General features: G+C 39.8%; 3 protein-coding genes across 10 annotated transcripts; 2 read left to right on the top strand and 1 right to left on the bottom strand.

The window, feature by feature from the left end:
* The first annotated feature begins 5965 nt into the window (after positions 1 to 5965).
* LOC115753705 (probable boron transporter 7) lies at positions 5966 to 10140 on the top strand. 5 transcript variants are annotated; one of them, XM_048277199.1, is made up of 14 exons: positions 5967 to 6136; positions 6251 to 6362; positions 6496 to 6578; positions 6736 to 6928; positions 7034 to 7172; positions 7269 to 7434; positions 7548 to 7714; positions 7879 to 8052; positions 8139 to 8234; positions 8330 to 8446; positions 8538 to 8857; positions 9112 to 9391; positions 9538 to 9675; positions 9863 to 10140. In XM_048277199.1, exons 2-14 carry the CDS (start codon positions 6259 to 6261, stop codon positions 9932 to 9934), a joined length of 2049 nt encoding a protein of 682 aa, XP_048133156.1. In that variant the 5' UTR covers positions 5967 to 6136; positions 6251 to 6258; the 3' UTR covers positions 9935 to 10140. The 5 variants fall into 5 exon arrangements, with proteins under 5 accessions (XP_048133155.1, XP_048133156.1, XP_048133154.1 ...); XM_030692439.2 differs by having other exon boundaries at positions 5969 to 6136; positions 9761 to 10140; XM_048277198.1 differs by having other exon boundaries at positions 5966 to 6133; positions 9538 to 10140.
* A 228-nt stretch (positions 10141 to 10368) lies between these two features.
* LOC115753704 (potassium channel AKT1-like) lies at positions 10369 to 16842 on the bottom strand. 3 transcript variants are annotated; one of them, XM_048277194.1, is made up of 12 exons: positions 16301 to 16842; positions 15199 to 15564; positions 14752 to 14809; positions 14330 to 14647; positions 13990 to 14235; positions 13666 to 13764; positions 13231 to 13263; positions 12934 to 13119; positions 12491 to 12685; positions 12223 to 12416; positions 11496 to 12139; positions 10369 to 11023 (listed from the first exon to the last, which is right to left on the bottom strand). In XM_048277194.1, the coding sequence occupies exons 1-12, from the start codon at positions 16567 to 16569 to the stop codon at positions 10686 to 10688; spliced, it is 2946 nt and encodes a 981-aa protein (XP_048133151.1). In that variant the 5' UTR covers positions 16570 to 16842; the 3' UTR covers positions 10369 to 10685. The 3 variants fall into 3 exon arrangements, with proteins under 3 accessions (XP_048133151.1, XP_030548298.2, XP_048133152.1); XM_030692438.2 differs by having other exon boundaries at positions 11496 to 12131; positions 12341 to 12416; XM_048277195.1 differs by lacking the exon at positions 14330 to 14647.
* Positions 12191 to 21297, top strand: LOC115753707 (cytochrome b-c1 complex subunit 7-2, mitochondrial-like). 2 transcript variants are annotated; one of them, XM_030692442.2, is made up of 5 exons: positions 12191 to 12217; positions 17917 to 18069; positions 18323 to 18480; positions 20423 to 20470; positions 21027 to 21297. In XM_030692442.2, exons 2-5 carry the CDS (start codon positions 17976 to 17978, stop codon positions 21093 to 21095), a joined length of 369 nt encoding a protein of 122 aa, XP_030548302.1. In that variant the 5' UTR covers positions 12191 to 12217; positions 17917 to 17975; the 3' UTR covers positions 21096 to 21297. The 2 variants fall into 2 exon arrangements, with proteins under 2 accessions (XP_030548302.1, XP_048133157.1); XM_048277200.1 differs by lacking the exon at positions 20423 to 20470.
* Positions 21298 to 22344: the final 1047 nt, after the last annotated feature.

The raw sequence follows: 22344 nt of genomic DNA, 5'->3' as shown, positions 1-22344 counted from the left end.
TTCGCATACATCCGAGACACTCTTTATTCCATCACCATAGCTGGCACATCAATGAAACGGTGGGAAAAAGAAATTTTTTTCCCCTTTTTCTTTCTATTAGAAGGCAATAAAATGATTAATTCATGTCCTTTCCTATAAATCAGCAATAGAATCTTCTTAAATATCCTCATATTTTTGTAGTATGCTTTTGCATGATACAAGAGTTTTTTGCAAGTTAACATCACATTAGACAAAAAGAGTCATAAATATATTGTACCGATGCCAATTCAGTCATGCACTTTCAATTGTACTAACTTAGTCCTAAACCATTTGACAATTTGTCAATGTAGTCCTTTCAATTAATTTTAACCGAAATTTGCTTTTGTGGACGGTCAACACCGGTGTCTCATCGGCCATTAGGAGAGGGCTTCTTACCTAGGCCAGGCCTTGCTAGGCATTACATGTGGCTAGTCGTCAGGTCATCGCTTGAGATAGGCCATTGGCGGAAAGGAAAATAAAAAAAAATCGATTTTTTTAAAAAAAAAGTATCTACTTCAATGCATGTCATGCCACATAGGACGGCTGGTGCTAACTAGAGCATTACATCAATAATTTCTGGTCCAAATTGATTGGAAAGACCATATTGGCAAATCATCAAAAAATTTATGATTAACTTGATAAAATTAAAAGGTATAGGAATTAAACTAGCCGTTGAACAACAAACTTATGACTTTTTTGATGATTTTTTCCATCACATTACATGCAAGAAAGTAGCATAGAGGATCAGCAAAGCTAAGGATGATTGAAAAGAGAAAAAAGAGAAAAAAAAATTCACAATAATTAATGCTAAATCTACACTTTCACTTCAATGAAAAAATTACAAAAAAAAATCATAAACCTATTACAATTTTTCCAATTCAATTTTAAACTTTTTTTTAATAAATCCAAGCCTAAATCTTTTGCATTTATGTCAATTCAACTCTTCCGACCAATTTTGGTTGCTCGGCTCTGGCATACTACCGGTGATGATGTGAAATTATTTTAATATTTTCATGTTATTTGATTTTTTTTATAGTTTTAATTATTTGTTTCTTTTTCCTCTTCTTTAGTTTTTTTTCCTTTTTTTGGACTTAGGGCCACAATGCCCTCACTAGATCGACCGAGAAGAGGGTCATGATTACAAAAAAAATTACAAAATAATTTAAAATATTATTTAAAAAGTCCATGACAACTCAACAATGTCATGTTAGCACCGGCCGGTCAAAATTGATCATATTGACTGAATTGGCCAAAAAAAAAAAAGTTTAAGCTTGAATTAATACAATTGCAATAGATTTATGACTTTTTTAGTAATTCTCCCTCACTCCAACCCTTGATTCAAACTGGAACGATTGTCATTGCTCGTTCAAAGAATACCCTTCTCCTAGTTTTGTTTGTTTGTTTTTTTTTCAAATAAGTTTTGGAAAATAAGCATAATGAGTTTCATATCCCCAGCACTTCAGCCTAAACTCCTAAATATTTTTCCCTTTTCCTAGGAACCGATTCTAGGACATCCTGATATTCTTTACTAGAGCATCATAAATACGAAATATTTGATTCAAAATTGTCTAATGCACGAAATATATGTACGTTCTGCAGCATCTGTCATCTCTACTTTAGGAAGACAATACATGTTTAATCGACCTTATATGATTGTATCATAACTACGGATGCATCTGTCTCGTGCAAAATAAATGATTCAAAAAAATATTTTTCTAAAAAAGTAATCGATTATATCATTTGAAATAATTAGTTAGTTTCGTTTAATTCATCTCTATAAGCGGCATTGGCGGTCATCGTTGGAAACATATTTTCAAATAATTTATTTTTTAGCAAAATAAACGGTCCTAAAAAAGACTGGCATTCTTCGTTGACCAAGGTAGCTTTCAATTCCAAGCATTTAGGTCTATTGGACGGCCAAAAATGCAGTGAACAGCGACAGAAAAGTCCAAAATAAGGTAACGCGCAATTCATTTGTGGAATTGGTAGAAGGCAACTTACCAACCTTGGACGCTTTCACATACATCCGGCAGACTCTTTATTTCATCACCTAGCTGGCACAGCAAAGAAACAGTGGGAAAAAGAAATTTTTTCCCTTTTTCTTTCAATTTTTTTTTTGTCAAACCCTTTTTCTTTCAATTAGAAGGCAATAAAATGATTAATTCATGTCCTTTCCTATAAATCAGCAATAAAATCTTCTTAAATTTCTTCATATTCTTTGTAGCATGCTTTTGCGAGATACGAGATTTTATTGCGAGTTAACATCACATTATGGAAAACTTACAAAAAAAGTCATAAACATATTGTACAAATGTCAATTCAATCATGCACTTTCAATTGCATTAATTTACTCCTAAACCATTTGACAATTTGCCAATATAATCTTTCCGATCAATATTAGCCGAAAATTACTTATGTGGACGGTCGGCATTGGCGTCTCACCGCGCACCGGGCAAGAGCTTCACGCCGGGCATTACATGGAGCTAGCCATCGGGTCATCCCCCGAGACAGGCCATTGACGAAAAGGGAAATAAAAAAATTATCTAGGTCAATACCGGTCATGCCACGTAGGATGGCTGGTGCTAACTAGATCACCGCGTCAATAATTTCTGGTCCAAATTGGTCGAAAGGACCATATTGACAAATTATCAAGAGGTCTAGGATTAAATTACTATAATTAAAAGGTTTATGATTAAATTGACCGTTGAACAACGGGTTTATGACTTTTTGGATGATTTTCCCCACCACATTACATGCAAGAAAGTAGCATACACCGGAGAAGCTAAGGATGATTGGAAAGAGAAAAAAAAGAAAAAAAATTAACTATACCACAATAGTTAATGCTAAATCTGCACTTTTACTTCAACAGGAAAATTACAAATAAAGTCACAAACTTATTATAATTTTGCCAAGCAATTTTGATAGGTCGACATTAGCGTACCAGCACCGATGTGAAATTTCTTTAATAATATTTTAACAATATTTTGAAAATTTTTATAGCTTTATTTCTTTGTTTCTTTTTTCTTTTCTATAGTTTTTTTATGGACTTAGGGCCGCGACGCCCTCACTAGATCTAGCTAGGCAAGGGCCATGATTATAAAAAAAAAATTCACATAAAAATTTAAAATATTATTTAAAAAGTGCACTACAACACCAACATTGCCACGCCGCGCCGGCCTGCAAAAATTGACTGGAATGACCGAATTGTCACAAATACAAAATGTTTAGGACTGAATTGGCCACAAAAAAAAAAAAGATTTAAGCCTGAATTAACACAATCGCAATAGATTTAGAACTTTTTTGGTAATTCTCCCTCAGAATGATTCTCACTGCTCGTTCAAAGAATACCCTTCTTCTAGTTTTGTTTCTTTTTCATTTTTTGTTTCCAAAGAAGTTTTGGGAAATAAACATAATGAATTTCATATCCCCAGCACTTCGGCCTAAACTCCTAAATATTTTTTCCTTGTCCTTGGAACCGATTCTAGGACATCCTCATACTCTTTACTAGAGCATCATAAATACGAAATATTTTATTCAAATTGGCTTATGCACAAAATACATGTCTTTTCCGCACCATCTGTCATCTCTACTTTAGGAAGACAATACACGTTTAATCGACCTTATTTTGTTTTTTCAATGTAGTCTTTGTATTTAATGATTTGTGATCTTAAGTCCCTAATTTAAAAAAAATTTGCCAATTTAGTCCCTCGAAAATCACTTTGTCCTGGCCAAACTTCAAGGGAAATAATTCTGGGTCTTGAATGTATGTGGCTCACAGCTTCATTTGTATACATCATGCCTAGTAACAGCAAAGAGGCATGTGAATCGTCTGCATTATTACCTTTATCTTGCCATCTTTTCATGGCAACGTGTGGGGTAAGCCAGCTACTGAAAGGAAGTCGAAACAGCTGAGATTACAGGCTTGCACCAGCCGAGTTGCTGACCCATCTCTTTCACTTTGATTTCTCTTGGAAATATTAAACTAGCTGTTCCTGGTTATGGAGGTAAGGTCTCTGCACTAAAATCATGGCCAAAGTATCTAATAGGAGTGAGCGATTCTAGGTTTCGTACAGATTCCACCTAGAACCTACCCGTCGGAACAAGTTCATCATTTTTTGTAACATAGATCATATCTTGCATACCCTAGAACCTTTATCTTACCTGTCACAGGTTTTAGGATCGGTTCCGGAGTCTACCTAGGTTCCACCTGTATTCTTTATTGAATGATTGCGGTGAATCGTCACTTTTAATGACCATGACTTATTGCTATAATCAACTGGTCACAACTCATATTTAGACACACGAATAAATATGAAATATTAATAAAGTAAAAATCAGCCGTAAATATCACTGAAAATGAAAACTCAGATTAGTGGTTCCAAATTACACACTTGGTCACTCACCATCGACGCTACGAAATATCGCAAGATCGCGCAAAGATATATACCAAGAAAAATACAAAAACTTATTACATGTTTCAAGTTTCAGGTTGTGAAACCTAGAACCTGTCCTTTGGAACATGTCTTTCAATTTTTGAAACCCGAAACCTACTTTCCAAATCCTAAAACATGAAACCCGCATCCCGACAGGTTCTCTACCGACCCGATTTCAGATTCCAAGTTCTATCCTAGAACTAGCTCACCCCTGGAATCTAATCGAAAAGCAAAACCCTACTTTGCTAGTTCTTACTAATCATTATAAGACGACCGCACCTTGTTTAACGGTAGGAGAAGGTATTACTTCATGGCTATATCACATCTCTTGCTAAAAATGATGGCGCGAGAATTCAGGGGTGAACATTAGAACTAAACCGAGCCAGACCAAACTAGACGGTTCCTAGTTCCTAAAATTTGGAACCGATGATTGTTAGTCCATTTCTCAGTTCCAGATGTGAAACCGAACCACCTTGAACACCCGGACCAGATCAATACTTTTTTTTATTAACAAATTAATGCTACTCAATCACATTATATCACACTTTTAATGTCTTTCCACATATATTTTCATTGATAAAAATTCAAAACACTAAAGAATGAGAGTTTATATTATGCAACAAAACTTGCAGTCTTGCGGGAAATAGGAAAACAAAAAAGATAACATCACCCGTTTCTAGACCCACCCGGATACCAGACGAGACCAATCATCCGGTTCGAACCGGTTCCAACACCAATTGGGCAAGTTCTTGGTTCCACAAAATAAGAGTTGGTTTCGGTGCGGGAACCGACCTACTCTAGAGTCGATCGTCCCCACGCGAGGTCACACAATATCAGGTGAGATTGAGATATAAGATTACCATTGTTAGGTAAAAGTCGGAGTTTTCAAGATATTTTATGAATGCAAAATATGCGATTCTTTCGAGCGAATTTCTTATACGATGATTAAGGGTGAGCAAGACGAATCGATCGGCTTTCGGGTCCATAAAATTGAAACTGATGATTTTCTATCCGATTCCCAAAATCCAAGGTGAATCGGACCGGTCAGGACTGATTCTATCAATTTTTTTTTTTTATTTCTTAAATGTAAGCCTAATTTCAATTAATACATTAAAATTAAAATCTGTGTTACTCATCCCTACTTAATAATCCACTGGAGTTTTATTTGACTGTCCAACAATCATATCGGGAACCAATCACCGTTAATGAAGACTAGTATAGACAGCCGACATCACTTTGGTATTTACTGCGGTTTTCCTATGCATGGGGTGGTATTGATGTCTGGTCAACATGATCGACCGCGAAGCAAAAGGAGCGACCATGGAGTGTCGCCTACCTACCTTCCGTGAAGCATCGCATCACATCACATCGCTTGAGCCCAAAATCCATTTCATGGCTCTCTTTGATTGCTGTACGTCCAGCTAATATAAAAACGCGCAAACATCCCACGGGCGGGGAGAGAGGGAGAGAGAGAGAGAGGACTCCAATTGTATATTCATGCAAAACACAAGAAACGACACATTCTCTTCTTCCCTGTAGAAAACCTCTGGACGAGACTGAGGTCAAAAACGACAACAGTCTCAGTCTCAAGTCTCTGTCTCCTCCGACTATTCTTAATCTCTGCTAACTCTGAGCGAGAGAGGGAGAGAGACGCACGGACAGAGAGCGAGAGAGAGAAACTTGTTGTGAGCATTCTCTCTTCTTCTTCGATAATGTGGCTACTGAATCTCAAGAATGGCGTGCGCCGTGTTCTGTTCGTTGTGTTTCTGATCACCCCATTTGATGGCTTTTTGTTGCAGCAGCAGCAATGGAGAGTCTCAGGACCCCCTTCAGAGGGATCATCAAAGATGTCAGAGGAAGAGCCGCATGTTACAAGCAGGACTGGGCTTGTGGGTTTTGTTCAGGCGCGAGGTACATTCTTTTCTTGATTTTGATTTATGCTTCCGACAATGCAGTCTGAGGAGCTAGATCTCGTCCTTGGAAAAAGACAAAAAGTTTTCTAGATCTTTCTGCTGATGGTGGTTTTGAACCCTTTGGTGTCCAGGATTCTAGCCCCAACAGCATATATCTTCTTTGCTTCTGCTCTTCCTGTTATAGCCTTCGGGGAGCAGCTTAGTCGAGACACCGGTGAGTCGTCGATAATTCTCACTCTCATTGTTGAAATTACAGCTCACTAGGGAGAGAGATTGAAATTTCGTTATCGGTTATGCTTTTTCGCATTTGTTTCCTTGATCATGTCTGGCTTTTACACTAATCATGCACTCATGTTGCGCCCAAATGTCAGATGGCAGTTTAAGCACGGTTGAGACATTAGCTTCAACTGCTATATGCGGGATCATCCACTCGATTTTCGGCGGCCAGCCTCTTCTAATCTTAGGGGTTGCAGAACCGACTGTTATAATGTACACTTACCTGTACAACTTTGCCAAGGGGAGGTCGGACCTGGGGAGCGAGCTGTATTTGGCTTGGGCAGGGTGGTAAGGAATTGGAAGTTCTCCTATTTCGTATGGTCATGTAGAGCTTACGTTGGTGTCATGAATCAGAACGTGTATGGTCAATTTACGGTACGGCTTTAATTGCAGGGTCTGTGTCTGGACGGCATTGCTGCTGTTTCTTCTCGCCATATTCAATGCCTGCACAATCATTACGAGATTCACTAGGATTGCAGGGGAACTCTTTGGCATGTTGATTACAGTTCTCTTCATTCAAGAGGCCATCAAGGTACCATATAGCTTACCTGCGGCTCGAGAAATCCTAAACTGGAACAGAACTAAATGAATTGGTGTTATTTAACCCTCGCAAGTACCTCTTCAACAGGGGTTAATCAGCGAATTCGATATCCCTAAAGCTGACAACCCAGCTCTGGAGAAGTATCAATTCCAGTGGCTCTATACAAATGGATTGCTTGCCATTATCTTTGCTATCGGCCTGTTCTATACCGCTCTCAAGAGCAGAAAGGCAAGGTCTTGGCGGTATAGCACCGGTACACAATCTCAACCTTTGTCATTGGTTAATTTTACTTGTGTTGTTCTCTAAGTAATTTTTTCTGCTTTTGTACCCATTTTTTCCTGATTGTTTCCTGCTGTTGTTCATCAGGCTGGTTCCGCGGACTCATAGCTGATTACGGCGTTCCGCTTATGGTCCTTACTTGGACGGCGTTGTCGTTCGCAGTTCCGAAAAGAGTTCCCGATGGAGTTCCAAGAAGACTATTTTGTCCACTCCCCTGGGAATCTGCTTCTCTGCACCATTGGACAGTAATTAAGGTATCAGTTCTGGAATCTTGATACTAGTGCACCTTAATTATCAAGATATCTACATACGGTGCTATATGTTTTCCCATAGGTCTTGAAGAGTGTTGTCTGCGTTCTTTTCCATTCTCAAAATTACAACTTATGCAAATTCAATACCTTTGTCCCTCAATTTGCAGGATATGTGGAAAGTTCCTCCAACACACATATTCTCTGCTTTTATACCAGCAGTGATGATAGCAGGGCTCTATTTCTTCGACCACAGCGTGGCTTCACAAATGGCTCAACAGAAGGAATTCAATCTCAAGAAACCATCGGCTTACCACTACGACATCTTTTTGCTCGGACTATTGGTACCTGTGTAATTGATCATGCTCATTTCCTATAAAAGATGAGTTTGGGCGAAGGTTTGGCTAAGCACCATCTTATTGGATTTCAGACGTTGCTATGCGGATTACTTGGCCTTCCTCCTTCCAATGGAGTACTCCCGCAATCTCCTATGCACACCAAGAGTCTAGCCGTTCTCAATAAGCAGGTTCGGAAGGGATGTTAAGAAAGTTCTATCTTTAGTGGCAGCGTAAGCATTTTTTTTTTTCCCCTCAACTGTGGTTAATAGGAGCTCTTCTGTAGATGATTCAAAAGAGGATGGTTCAGAGTGCAAAGGAATGCATGAAGCAACGAGCAACCAATTCAGAGATTTATGGAAAGATGCAAGAAGTGTTCATTGAAATGGACAAGACTCCAACCGTAAGTTCCATTAGCGTGCACGATTTTCTCCATTTGCACAGATATGCATAGCTTTTACTTGGCATTGAGCGTGGTGGATATCTTTCTGCAGTTCACTTCCACAGTAAAGGAATTGCAGGACTTGAAGGAGGCGGTTTTGAAAGCAGATGACGGAGGAGATGGAAACACTAAATTTGACCCCGAGAAGTACATCGATGCCCACTTGCCCGTTAGAGTCAATGAGCAAAGGATGAGCAACCTGCTGCAATCATGCCTTGTGGGACTATCAGTATGTGCGATACCTGTCATTAAACTAATACCTACATCAGTTCTTTGGGGTTACTTTGCCTACATGGCCATCGATAGTCTACCAGGGAATCAGTTCTGGGAAAGGATTTTGCTTCTCTTCATCACCCCAGGTCGACGTTACAGGTAAGCAGCGCACCTTACAAGTTGCTCATACTTTATAAATTGATTTGATGTGGTGATCCTAAGGTTGCTTTCAAGTTAACTATGCTTTTGAGTAAAGGCAAGTTGCGATGTTTGAGAGTGGAAAATATGTAAGATGCAGTGTGAAAAATTCAATCGATCTCTGTACAGTATTCCAAATATCAGGCTTTCACTATTTACAATATTTCCGGTCATTATCATGCTGTCCTGATCTTACCTTTCCTTTCTGTGAGCAGAGTACTGGAAGGAGTTCATGCTTCATTTGTCGAATCAGTACCGTTCAAATCCATCGCAGTGTTTACGCTCTTCCAATTTGTGTATCTTCTCATCTGTTTTGGGGTGACGTGGGTGCCTATTGCCGGCATATTGTTCCCATTGCCGTTCTTCCTTCTAATAAGCATAAGGCAGCACATTCTTCCCAAGCTGTTTAAGCACGATCATCTTCAGGAGTTGGATGCTGCCGAATATGAGGAAATCGCTGCCACCCCATACCGCAGTCGAAGCCTCTCATTCAAGGTATACTCACCCATATGTCATGAACTATTAACACACAACTACAACGCTGTTTGGAATCGGTCTTCCAAAAAAATTTCCTTCTTCATTGGAGTTCCAAACATTTTCACTTTTGTAGTGAATCAAACATTCTTTTAATGCATGAGCAGGACATAAGACCATCTGATTCTGGTGATGAGGAGAGCGAAGAAGATTTCTGTGATGCCGAGATATTGGACGAGATGACAACAAGTAGAGGCGAGTTGAAGCTCAGAACTGTGAGCTTCAAAGAAGAGATGCTCTTTCGTGTGAGGAACCAAAACTTTTACTCTTATGAATGTAGCATCAGTATTTCCAGTTGTATTGCACTCACACTGGCTTTCGGTTCTGTAGGTTCGCTCAGAAGATGCCTCTCGACCATGATACTTTGATAAATTTCCTTGAATAGCATAGTTCGAGTTCCTCTGTATAGACTGTTGACAAGAGTATATACAGGCCAAAGGAAGAGCTGAAGAAAAAGTCAAAAACTGGAGTACTGATTGCACGAAGCGGTCTTCCACAGGATAACCAACCTAACCGAATTTTCTTTTTCTTTTTTTGCCTACTCAAAATTCTTGCATTATACATTTGAAGGGGAACCAGAGATAGGTAAGGATATAAGGGTTAAAAAGCGAAAGTATTGGTGAGACATGTGAACGGTATTTAGCTTGTGCAAGCGTTGTCTGGACTCTATCGAATGTCTGAGCTCTTTTATGCAAACGCCGGTTTTTGCTGGGCATAAAGCAGAAAGGCTTTTAGGACAGCTCCACAGACTACGACTGAATAACCTAAGTAAAACATCCAAGCTGCACTTGTGATGGTAATAATATTCCGTGGAACCATGTCGGAACAATTCATCTGCAGTTCTATTTGAAGTGTCTGCTCTTGGATCCTTCAACCTCATCGTAAGGAAAAAGATGGACAAGATAATGAACAGGCGAAATGGGAAGAGGAAGGACATGTTTCCTGTATTGACAAATTATGTCTCTGTATTATGTTACAAATGACTGTGGGAAGAAGGTTCACTGAGTTTATACATAGTACAATCATCCAACCAAAAATTCAAACTTCACCAGGGTTTTCCAACCCTTTTGCTCCAGTCCAAGGCATTTCATCCCGAAAATGTGAAGCACGTAAGCCATATATCTTCACTGAAATCCTTCATTTCTTTCTGTTCCCTAATACTGAAAACAAAACGAAAACCTGAAAATCTTTATATACCCAAACCACATCATCAATTACTGCGCCCTTGAGCTCAAGATCTTAATTAGCGAATGGCTTATAGTGATCTAGAGAGGAAATCTGTATCCATTGACTCTTTTTCCCTTGGTAGTTGTGAGTTATCATCTCTGTCTTCAGCAACCAGAATAAGAAAATCGCCATCTCTAATGAGCTCTATATCTTCGATTTCTGCTCCGTCTTTGCTCAGAACTTTCATAAAATTCAAACCGAATTTTCTACCACCAATGTGGAGAAGTTCCTGAATAGACTCTGGCAGCAGCACAAGCTTACTCTCGAGTTCACCCTTCTCTCGGCAGCTGAGTGTTACACGAGCCGGGGGGTTGCCTAATTTCCAATTTGCAAACTTGCCAGGAGATGAAATAACGTCCTTCTCGCCTGCATAGAATCCAAACTTTGTGATAAAAACTGTCCGTGAAATTCGGGGAATTTAGCCAACATTTTCTATTGCTAGTTGCATAATGAGAAATGTACAAATGTCAGATTCATGCCTGAGCAATCGGAGACAATCTCAACCCATGATATGTTGATTCTAAGAACAACTTAGAGCTTACGCAGAAGTCGAAATATAGCTTTATCTTTCTTAAGCTCATGAAATCCAACGTCAAGTTCAGAGCTTGAGCCTCTAATATCCAACTAAACTATCAAAGGGAAGTACCAATGCTGATGAACTAATAAGATAACACCATATATTTGCTTCATCCAACCAGTTTCACTGTCGGGTTGTTATATTAAATTAATCATCCTAGTGATACCGAACTTCTAATGATTGAGGATATTGTACACAAGTACCATTAAATACTCAAAAAGGTTGGAGATATATGAAATAAAAGGAGCAATTGTTCAATACCTGTATTTGCAGCTGACATGATCCCAATAAGAGAATTCTGAAAATTGTTGGCTTTACGGCGACGTCGGTTACCTGACCAATTAACCTCTGCAATAGTTGGCATAGACTGCTGTAAAAATGGAGGGATCAAGGGCTCACTCGAGTGCTTTCCGAGGGCCGAAGGTATCAGGGGCTCGCTTGGGTACTTGGCAAGATACGGCACCTCCTGTTTATTAGGGATACTATCTGGGTGACCAAACCCTTGCCCACTTGAGATTGTGATAGCTCTTTTTGTTTGGAACAAAAGCTTTATATCTTCGTGGCCCTGGTGATCCGCCAAAGCCCTTGCGGTCCATCCGTATACATCGGACTTATCAACATCGGCTCCTTGGTCTAACAGGAACTTAACTATCTCGATGTTTCCCTCGGATACAGCCGTGTGAAGCGGTGTAGTTCCATTGCTTGTGGGCAGTGTTACATCGCCGCCATACTTGACTATGTCTTCGAGAAGTTCTAGATTGTTTTGCTCAACGGCAGTGCAAGCAAAATGGCCCACCTCGCCAGATGAAATCGTTGCACCGTTGTCTGAAAGTAGCTTAATCACGGATTCATGCTTCCCCACTATGGCATCCCAAAGAGGAACACTTCCTTCAGAATCTGCATAGCAAATACTATCACAACTCCAGCCACATCTCTTCTAAACATCGATAAGATTGGTGAAAATTGTACTGCTACAACTAGGTGTAAGACAGAAATTGGACACAGTGCTGAGGTCCAAGCAAAATTGGTATCGAAGTGCTCCAAGTAGTAAACAAATTGCAATATTGAAGCACAAATTGTTTCGAAATGCCAATAAAGTAGAGTACCTTTGATGTTAGGATCTCCTCCAAATTCTAGAAGAAGGGTCACGCAATGTTGACTTCCCATAGATGCTGCAATATGCTGTTGCATGCAGAGTAGCAAATTTCAAATTAGGAGACCATGGAAATGAAATCTCCAAGTACAAAGTGACTTACCATCGCCGTCCTTCCGTTTTTATCTACTTCATTTGGATCTAAACCGCGTCTCAAAAGCTGGTGCAATAGTAGATCGTCGCCTCTCATTGCTGCAAAACATAAGCTAAGAGGTAACTCCATATTCCCCCGAGTGAGCATGTGCTCTGTCTCATCCAGTATTTCCTCCATCATCGGGTTCCTCCTTTCTTTCAAATGCTGCAAGAAGCATAAAACAGATAATGCTACGACTTTCTCATCTTCCGTGCATAAAGTTGGGCAGAGTGGGTTCTGTTTGAATAAATCGGGGATCAGAAAGCAACTTTGAGCAGAACATCTATGTTGCTGGTTGTCTTTCATCCATAGTTAGCCATATTTGCTTCTGTCGGTTTCAGGTAAAGAGAAAAACTTCGAGACAATAAGTCCAACATCATACTTGGATCAGTGAAGTTGCAATCTAAGCCTACCTGAAGTAGATTGTTCATGATAATTGTTCCATCTCCTACATTGGCCTGAACAATATTCAGGAAGGACGTACGATTTAAACGTAGAAGCTGGCTCAATCTTTTAGTCCTGACTGTAAAAGGTTGTGGCCGGTAACAGAGGACACCTACTTCGCCGCAGACATCTCCGTTCTTTGCCTCGCCAACTACCTGCAGTCAATTGTTTCACAGGTAAACAACCAAGGTTTCGTCAGAGTTGACTCAGACATATACATATTGGAAACGAAATTGGTTAAGACAGTCTTAATTAAACCAACTTGCCTGTTCTATTCCATTTCTTTGCACAATAAGTTCCTGTCCATAGATTAAAATGTCAGAGTAGTGGCTTAAAGAACATCTCAAGAAAATGCCACATCAAGGTTTGGGTTAAGAAAGTATCCAAAATCTCATGTGCAGAGAAAAAGAAAAAGCAAACAAACGGTCCATGTAAAGCAAGCAATGTTTTCTACCGCAAGTTCCTTTCACAGAACTTTTTCTTTTGAGTCAACCTTTCACAGGACTTTAAGTAGTTCGATTTCTTTATTATTCAAACAGAAGGAACAGCAAGTTACAAAGCTACTTTTAAATTAAAGAACCAGCTTGTCTTATGCACTTCTGCTTAACTCTCTCTCTTCACCAAAGACCCAATGACTGTACATATACCAGTACTGCTTAAATAATTCAACTGGAACTGGGGAATGAGTACTAACTTCTTACCACAGAACCAGTGACCAGTATGTACAAGTCTGTGGGCGCTTCATTCTGCAGAATCACGTCTTCTTTCGGAGGAAAATACTCGGCTTTCATCTCTGACACCTTCATAGAGCAGACTTAAACCATGAATCGGAATTCAACATAAACAGCATCTGTCGGTGTCTTAATTCCAGATGGGATTAAATTTAATAAATCAAATCATGCCAAAAAGACAATCATCATGCATCTAGAAGGATCCTGATGAACAGAAGATAACTGTCTAAAGACATCTGATACTTCGTCCACAGCACCTGTAGAGATGATAAGATGATCTTAAAAACTCATTACCAGCTGAAAAAGCAGGTCATTTGAAACGCCACGGAACAAGTACACCTGGTCAACGAGCGAATAGAACAAAAAATGCGAGATACTTGATCGGATGGCTTTAGGAAGGGATTCAAGAAATTCCTGCTGCTGAAGACCTTCTGAATCAGTTCTATATCGCAAAGAAATATGAGCCAGCATTTGGTCTTGCAGGCGAACGGGCAATTGGTTCCTGTGTGCAAAATTCGACGCTGATTGGATTGTGTCTCTCTGCAATTTCAAAGAAATGGACATCAGAATTTAGGGAGTGTCAAGGCATGCGAAGACTAGTCCAGATGCATGGGATGGGCCAGAGTGCACTAACAAATCTTCTGGTTCGGCTGGTGCCGTGGACGACCAAGTTGGTCATATTTCCGATCAAATAAGCAGTTAGTCCTAGGTTGAAGAACATGTAGAAGATGTCAAATATCATCTCTCTCGTATTCACAGGATGCAAATCACCGTAGCCAGTGGTAGTAAGCGTGGTTATCGACCAATATATAGATATAACATAACGAACACCGAGACTCCTACTGTGGAAATCCCCCAATGAAAGCCCAATCCATGTGTTTTTTGGGTCCTTGTAGCGTGCAGCAAGAAGATAGTAGAAGCATGCAGCCATGTGCACTGCAAATACAGTAACCTAAAGGGCAGGCCAATGGTATAGTCAACATTACTTGCAGGGAACACTCAATTTAAGGGTAACAATAAGGACAAAAAACTGCATTGCAAAGTGAAGACACTCACAAAGATCAGCTTCGCACACCGTACCCAAAAGTAGTTAAAGTTTCTATCTTTCTCCAATCTGAAATCATTAAGAAAAAGACAATCGGTAAGTAACATACTGGAATAGGAAAAATGTGAAATGCCGCCTTCATTTTATATATTAGCACTTTGTTGCTTGAAAGAACAAGAAGACAACGTAATGATCCTTACATTCATAAGAAGATAAAACCAAGTACCAAGTTTCTGAACATATGTATTCAACTGATGACATATAACAAGGACAAGCTCATCTACAGAGAAATAGAAGTCAATGCTGCTATTTCTTACAGGTGATCAATTCAAGCAAGATAAAAGAAGACTTCAGTGCAAACAATTTCAGTGATTATGGAAAAGTAAATCTCTACCATATTTGTTAAACGAAAATAAGAATTGGCTAGGAGGTTAAACTTATATGTCAACTCTTGTTACCTGGCAAACATCGAGCTGACTCTTCGAAGACGCCAAAGTCGAAGCATGTTAAATATGCTATACTGCTCCAAAGGAGATGGTAAAATACTTTTAACAACTTCAAAGGGGACAGTTGAGATAACATCAAAGGCCAACCACGTAGTCACATATCTCAAAGCAATCCTCTTCCTATCATCGACTAGAAGATATGAAGCCTTGTCCAAATACGCTACAAAGAAGGTCAATACGATGTCAATTGCAAAAAATCCATTCACGACGTTGTCTGTTATCGCCAGAATTCCCTGTGGTTTCTCGAGAAATCCAAACTCAAATGGTGACACCCATGCGGTGTAGAAGACGAGAACCACCAGAAATGTCTCCCAGAGTCTGCAAAATGTGTCCCAATTAAGAAGCATTTCAGATCAGAACATAATACGTGGATGACATAGTGAGGACTCAACCCACCATCTTATGATAGAACTTCATGTCAAGGCAAAGTTAGGTCCTTTTCCAAGACAATAAGAACCAATAAAATGAAGAAATTGATGAAAGCTACAAACCACTGTAACATGTCTCGTCCTTAAATGTGGAAAAGCACAGCACAACCGACTTTTAGCTCCATGATGGCCCTCAGAAACAACCGCAATCATTCAAAACAAATGATGCATGATAATTACAGAGACCCTCAAAGATCAACTATTAATGCATCAACAAATCAAAGCTGACCAAGCCTTAGGATGTGTATAATGCATGATGACCGAAGACATTAATGGACATCAACCTCTCGATGCTTTTCCGCCCAAAGAGGGGAAAAGATTTGAACCAGTAATGGAAACAAAAGCACCATCCGACAAAAGGGGAGAAAGATTTAGACAGCATGAACAAGAAAAATGTCGACTTTATTCCCCTATACGACATCAAAATTTCACGCATTCTACGGCGATACACGACCGGCAACAGTCGGTCGTCCGTCAACCAGGTGCAAGGATCACCCGTCTGTCCAAAGCGCACCCGAGTTCCTACACTACGTGTGAAATTCTAGCCGAATCCCGATCGACTCCTCCATCTATGGGAAAAAGAAGCAAAACTATCCCGACATTGGGAAGACGCGATGAGGAAGGACCTGTAACGGTAATCGAAGGGGCTGATGATGAAACGACGTAGCTTGACCATGCGGTTGGTCTTGCCGCCGAGGGAAGGGAGGATGCCCCCGCTGATGCTGTACTCTTCATCCCGCGACAGCTGCTCCACCGCCTCCTGCTCGTGCACGCTCTTGCCCCAGTCCCCGTCTCCGCCGCCGCCGCACATCGATTTCGGGTTCCTCAATATTGCCCCTCCTCGCTTCTTCATTCTCCCCCTACCCAACCCAACTCCGGCCACCCACCTCCCCATAAAATAAACGAAAAACAGAACTCTCCCTCCCTCTCTCTGCGATCCTTTGTCTTCTTTAACTACAAACACCGCATTTTGATCGGCGTCGATGTTGTGAAACAAACCCAGAAACAGCGAAGGGAGAAACAGCCCGTGAACCCCACCATCTCTCTCTCTCTCTCTCTCTCTCTCCCTCCTTTTTCGTCTCTTGGGGAAGGTTGTAGGTGATGAGATTGGCGTTTACGCGATCTTGGGCGAAACTCGAGCTATGAGAGTCGCGTTGGTTCTCTTCCTTCCCCCACCCCACCCCCACAAAACCAACCTCTCGCCATGCATGCGATACGAGGTACACACTCTTCCTGGTTTTACCATTTTACCCTCCTCGCTCTGCTGACGTGGCATAATGTAATGCTTTACTTATTGTCGTCGTCGTCTTTCTTTCTGCTCACCTCGCGCATCATTGTTTATTGCCAGTATCATTTGTAACTAATTAATTCGAACGATAGATGCAATCTACATATAGGCAACGTGTTGAAATATCTCACATCTTTAGAGACTATAGTACTATTTATACACTCTTTATATACACGTGACATTTCCATGCCTATTAATTTAAGCTTTCGAATTTGATATTATAACGAATCATAGTAAATTAAAAAGATTCGGTGAATCGAATATATAAACAAAAATTATTTTTCGAAAGATAAATTTGAAAATCCGTTCAAAATGTTGTTACAATGGACGGGACTAAACTGTCATTCTCTAATTGCCTTTTTTTTTTTCATCCAACTAATAAGAAAAAAATGAATGCATAAACATTTTTATCGGCTTTTTCATTCATTAATTAACAAATATCCACTAACTTCCACCTCTTTTCTTCTTCTTTCCTCCCCCGGAAACATCTCGTGATCGGTCACGAAAATCTTTCGCCGATGGAAGTGGCGAGATCGAAACAAAAGTGACATCATTTTAACTTTTAAAATTCCCTTTCCGAGTTGTCTTTATTGTTTAATCACCGCACTTGCGAAATCTGCACGATATTTTACAAGAATTCATGATCGGGTGAATGTCGTGTTCTGGCATGATTCCCGTCTCAATCAAGTGAAAGTTGGACTAAGATCATCCATGCGCGATGCTTTAAGTGATAGAATTTAATTTTAATATTTAAATCGCATGTCAAAGTTCAATTCTCTACGTGGGAAATTGTTTATATATGTTGGTAAAATCTATTTAAATTTGATTGAAATCGCTGAACTCTTTTTCATATTTCTCGAAGTTATCAATAAAAGAGAGCCCCCAAGGTAACGACGCCGCTTAAGGAGCTGGTCGTCGCTTTGGCTAACCGCTCGTACTCGGAGACTGCGTTAGAGATACGAGGTGGTTGCGGTCTTGCGGACGCGAAGCTCTCGTCGAGGAAGAGGCTGAAAATGTCGTTGCTCATGCAGTCGTTTCTGGATCCGAAGAAGAGCTGGCTAGCGGCTCAGCACATGAAGGCTATCTCCAAGCGCCTTCGCCATTACGGTTCTCTCCCGATCCATGAAAACCCTAATTTCATCCCCCCCATTGAATTCGTGTGCTGTGCGCTCGGTCCGTTGACAGCATCGCGGAATCCAGTGTTTCCCGCATTGATTGTCTCGGCCGGTCTTTTGCGTCTCCGCGAGCTTCGACGATTCTTTCGATTCGAGCTCGTTCATTTGCTTGGGGTTGAGCGAGCGGAGTGAATACTTTTGCGTTTAGATGACCTTGTGATTGGGTGATCGATTGGGAAATGCAGGGCTAAGGTATGATGATTTATATGATGGGTACTATGACCTCGACGTGAAGGAGGCGCTTAATCGGCTGCCGAGGGAGATTGTGGACGCACGAAACCAGCGGATCAAGCGTGCCATGGATCTGTCCATGAAGCACGAGTACCTTTCTGAAAATCTTCAGGTATGGACACTGTTGGGCGACGTTGTGCCGGTTTTGCGTTGGCCTGAATAGCTTTGGATTGGTAATCTAGTTGAGGAATGTATTGTAGGCAGCAACTCTTGTAACGAGTAAACAGTAGTTGACTTCTGTCAATGAGCACCATGTGCTTGGGCAAATTTATGGTGGAGAGAGGTTTGCTGTTTAGCTTAGGCTTTCGGCTTCTGAAGTGACCTAGTTCATTTGTTTGCTGAAATGGAGCAGCAACAATGTGCAATGGCGGTCATTGGATCATTCAATATTATTTCAAACCAACACACCATTATTAATAACTCTCTGAACCACCATTCACTTTTAGAATGATGGTCCTTTTAATTCCAAGGGGCAACTTGCTAAAACATTTTACCAGTTTGAGTCCTCAGAATTAGAAAGGGGACATTGAACATATTTCATACATTCTGCGTATTATTTGACTCTCCACTCTCTTTTTAAAAGCTTCTTGTTATCTGAATTTTGAAATTACCTCCATTGCTCGAATTTACCGAACATCGGCAACATACAAGAAATCCCGATAGAATTTTAGGTATTGGTGTTACTTGCTTGTTTGGGATCACCTTAGCTTCATATGTTAAAATTCTGATTGATACATGGAAGGATGGTTAGCTTCTGTATATTGTACGCAATACAAAAATGGTATTATTTGCATATTAGATATAATAGAAGCGTAGGTGTAAAATTATCTACATATAATATGTAAAACATGTGTTTTCTATTTAATGAGACTCATTTATAAGAGAGTAGTCCCCCAAAGATTTTTACTTTTATCTATAAAGATGGTGCCTCTTCATTCAAGAAATGATAATGGTCAACTAGTTCTCAATAAATTAGTACACATTGGTTTTTTTTTTTTTTTTTTTGGTAAGGTGTACACATTGGTTGTCCTTAACTGTTTTGGTTTTTCTTAAATCTCATGACATTGGATTTGATTTGTTCCTCCTTGTAAAAGCTGAAGAATGACTACCTTGTAGATTTTGGTGATTAAGTGATGTGGACAACCTTATGCACAGAATCCTAAAAAGTATTCAAAATTTAAGTTGTGAGTTGTGACATGACCTTGTAAACTTAAAGGGCAAATTTTTTCTGAGGCCATGGTCACCTCTTTTATAAAGAAGATAAACAACATTCATTTCTTTTCCTCTGCATGTTCTCAAAATACATTATACCACCAGACATGGCGGAATGCAGTATAGGTAGCTCTTTTGCAAACTCATACCTAGTACATCTATAGGCACAATATAGGATTTAGTCACAGCTTGCCCAAGTTATTTTTGCCACTGTCTTCTTTTTGTTGCTTTCAATCGCGATAATATTCTGTTTTTAAATATGCTATCCAATCATTTATCCTAGCTTCTAAGACTAAAGTTCTGATTCTATGTTTATAGCTGACAAGCCAATGCTGAGCATGTGCGAGAAGACTAGTTTGTCACGAATGCGGACACCATCCGCGAACCTATTGATTTGTACACAAGAAAACTTAGAGATCTATGCTCCTAGCAGCTACTATACCTAGATTCATACAGCGATATATATTGTGACGATGGGCAACCTATGTCAAATTATAAGTGAAACACGGCTCGTTGCATAGCATGGGTTTCTATGCAATTTATAACTATATGGTAAAAGCAGAATTTGTCTTTGTCACTGAATTTCAGAGTTTTGGGTTTCAGCTGTTTGTCCAGTTTACGCATAAACAATAAGCAGTTGACCTATTTTAAATAAATGGGAATTGGAGACTATACCATCAATCGCTTGGATAGCAGTGTCTGTTATGTCAGTGCCAATCTTTCATTTTTGTGGACTGTTTTGACAGTTATTGATAAAGAAATTACTGTGGATGGATTCATTGTATGGATTATCAGTATATTCTGATCTTTGCCATCTGTTAATGAAAATTATTTGCTCCTAGGGTATGCAAACTCCATTCAGAAGCTACCTTCAAGACATGCTGAGTCTGGTGAGTTCTCGTTAAACCCATTATAGTGAGCATTGCGCTTTTCTGATGGACAGTCAGCTTATTCTTCGTAATACTGTTGGTTCATCGAATAATTATGCTTTCTTCTTGATCGTTGAATTTTATATGTCTGGCCTTTACGCATGATGATGTTAAAAACCCAAGGCATGCTACCACTATATATATATATATAAGAAAGGAAATAGACCATTAGAATGTGGAGTTAGATGATCTGACAAAAATATAAACAGAAAAAATTGAAATTGAGCCTTTGTGTGACCTTGAGTGCTTGCATATTTAAGATATTGCCCATGGCTGGAGAAAGATTGGACCTATTGCAGCAAAAATGGTGGCAATGTTTATAAACCTCCTGGTCACCATTCATGTTTTCCGGGACACCTTGTCTGCATGATGCTTTTAGAACTCTGCAAATTGGAATTTGGTATTGATATATGCACCTGAGTAGTTAATTGCTATATGTGACTTGCATTAACTGTTTGAAGCGTGATTTACACTGTATTGGAGTGAGCTTGAGCTAAATTTCCATTTTATATTGTAGGTAAAGAAAGAGAATGCAGAACGTGAGGCTTTGGGAGCTTTGCCTCTTTACCAGCGCCAAATTCCTTGAGTAGTGCAATTTTCCTTCAGCTTTGCACTCTTATGCCAATTCCTGAGATTCGTGTTGAATTTTTGGCCTTGAAAATCTCATTATTTCATAAGCCAGATGGCTTTGCTTGTTCTTGTCCCTTCTTCACTATTAGTCGATGAATTATTTAACCATACTGTGCCTCTTGCAATAAAATCAGCTCAGGGATAACCATTTATTTGTTGAAGAAATGAGATATTCTCCCTGAAATTGGAACTTGGAATTCATTTGACAGTGTTGTAGAATTGAAATCTGTCATTGGCTCAGATATGTAGAGGAAAAGCTAGCGGTTGATATAGCTCCTATTGCACAACCGATTTCAAGGGTGAAATATCGCTGTGCTTTCTTCTCATTCTCGTTTTCCAGATATGATAATGCTCATATGTTGCATCTGAACCTAGCAGCTGTGAAAGCTTTCCAATCAAGAATGGTTTTAGGTGATCCTCTCTAACCTGGCAATCATTCAGTTATCGAGCTGGTGACATTTCCAGGACAATTTCAGAGCCATTATTGCTTCACTGTTGGTCGTAACTTAAAGAATGAGCCTTACTAATTAAGTTCGCATTTTTTGAACTAAACTTGGACAATGTCAGAGCCATTGTTGCTTCACTGACTGCCGTAACTTAAAGAATGAGCCTTACTAATTAAGTTTCGCATTTGTCGAACTAAACTTAGTATCAAAAAGGTTGTCTGTCCTTTCCAATTTGGATATTGGGGTCTCTCAGGGCTCTTGGTCAATTTCATCCGGTCACGGCAGTGCTCCCGTGCAACCAGGTTATTAGCAGGACAGGAGGCCACCTCAAGGTAACTGCCTTCGGTAGGATTTATGCTCATAATCCTGGTGGTTGATGACTAGCAATTACTCCTTTTTCTGGTTATCTGTCTTAAAAATTGTTTTGTATCATCGTTCACGGGTTTGTACCGTGGTGTTCCTCTCTCTTATCTTCATTCACTGAACAGGTCAACTTGCTCTGCAGTGTTAACTACAAATAGCATCAGAAGGGTAAACCAAACATGGTTTACAATATAAAAACTAGAAAATCGAATTCGGCTGATGAAATTACAAGCCTTCGTACTCTACGACCAGCCATGCTTTGCCTCATCTAGGCAAGATGCAATGTGACGAGAGGTACTCACTGTGCAGAATCTAACTTCCTTCTCTGTTCTCCGCGGTAGTCATCCTTTTCAATGACAGCAGAGACACATGAAGACATCCCGTAGCTCACTTGGT

Source organism: Rhodamnia argentea, chromosome 4 (assembly GCF_020921035.1).
Source record: "Rhodamnia argentea isolate NSW1041297 chromosome 4, ASM2092103v1, whole genome shotgun sequence".
Taxonomy (NCBI): domain Eukaryota; kingdom Viridiplantae; phylum Streptophyta; class Magnoliopsida; order Myrtales; family Myrtaceae; genus Rhodamnia; species Rhodamnia argentea.
This window is presented reverse-complemented; position numbering and strand designations above follow the sequence as displayed.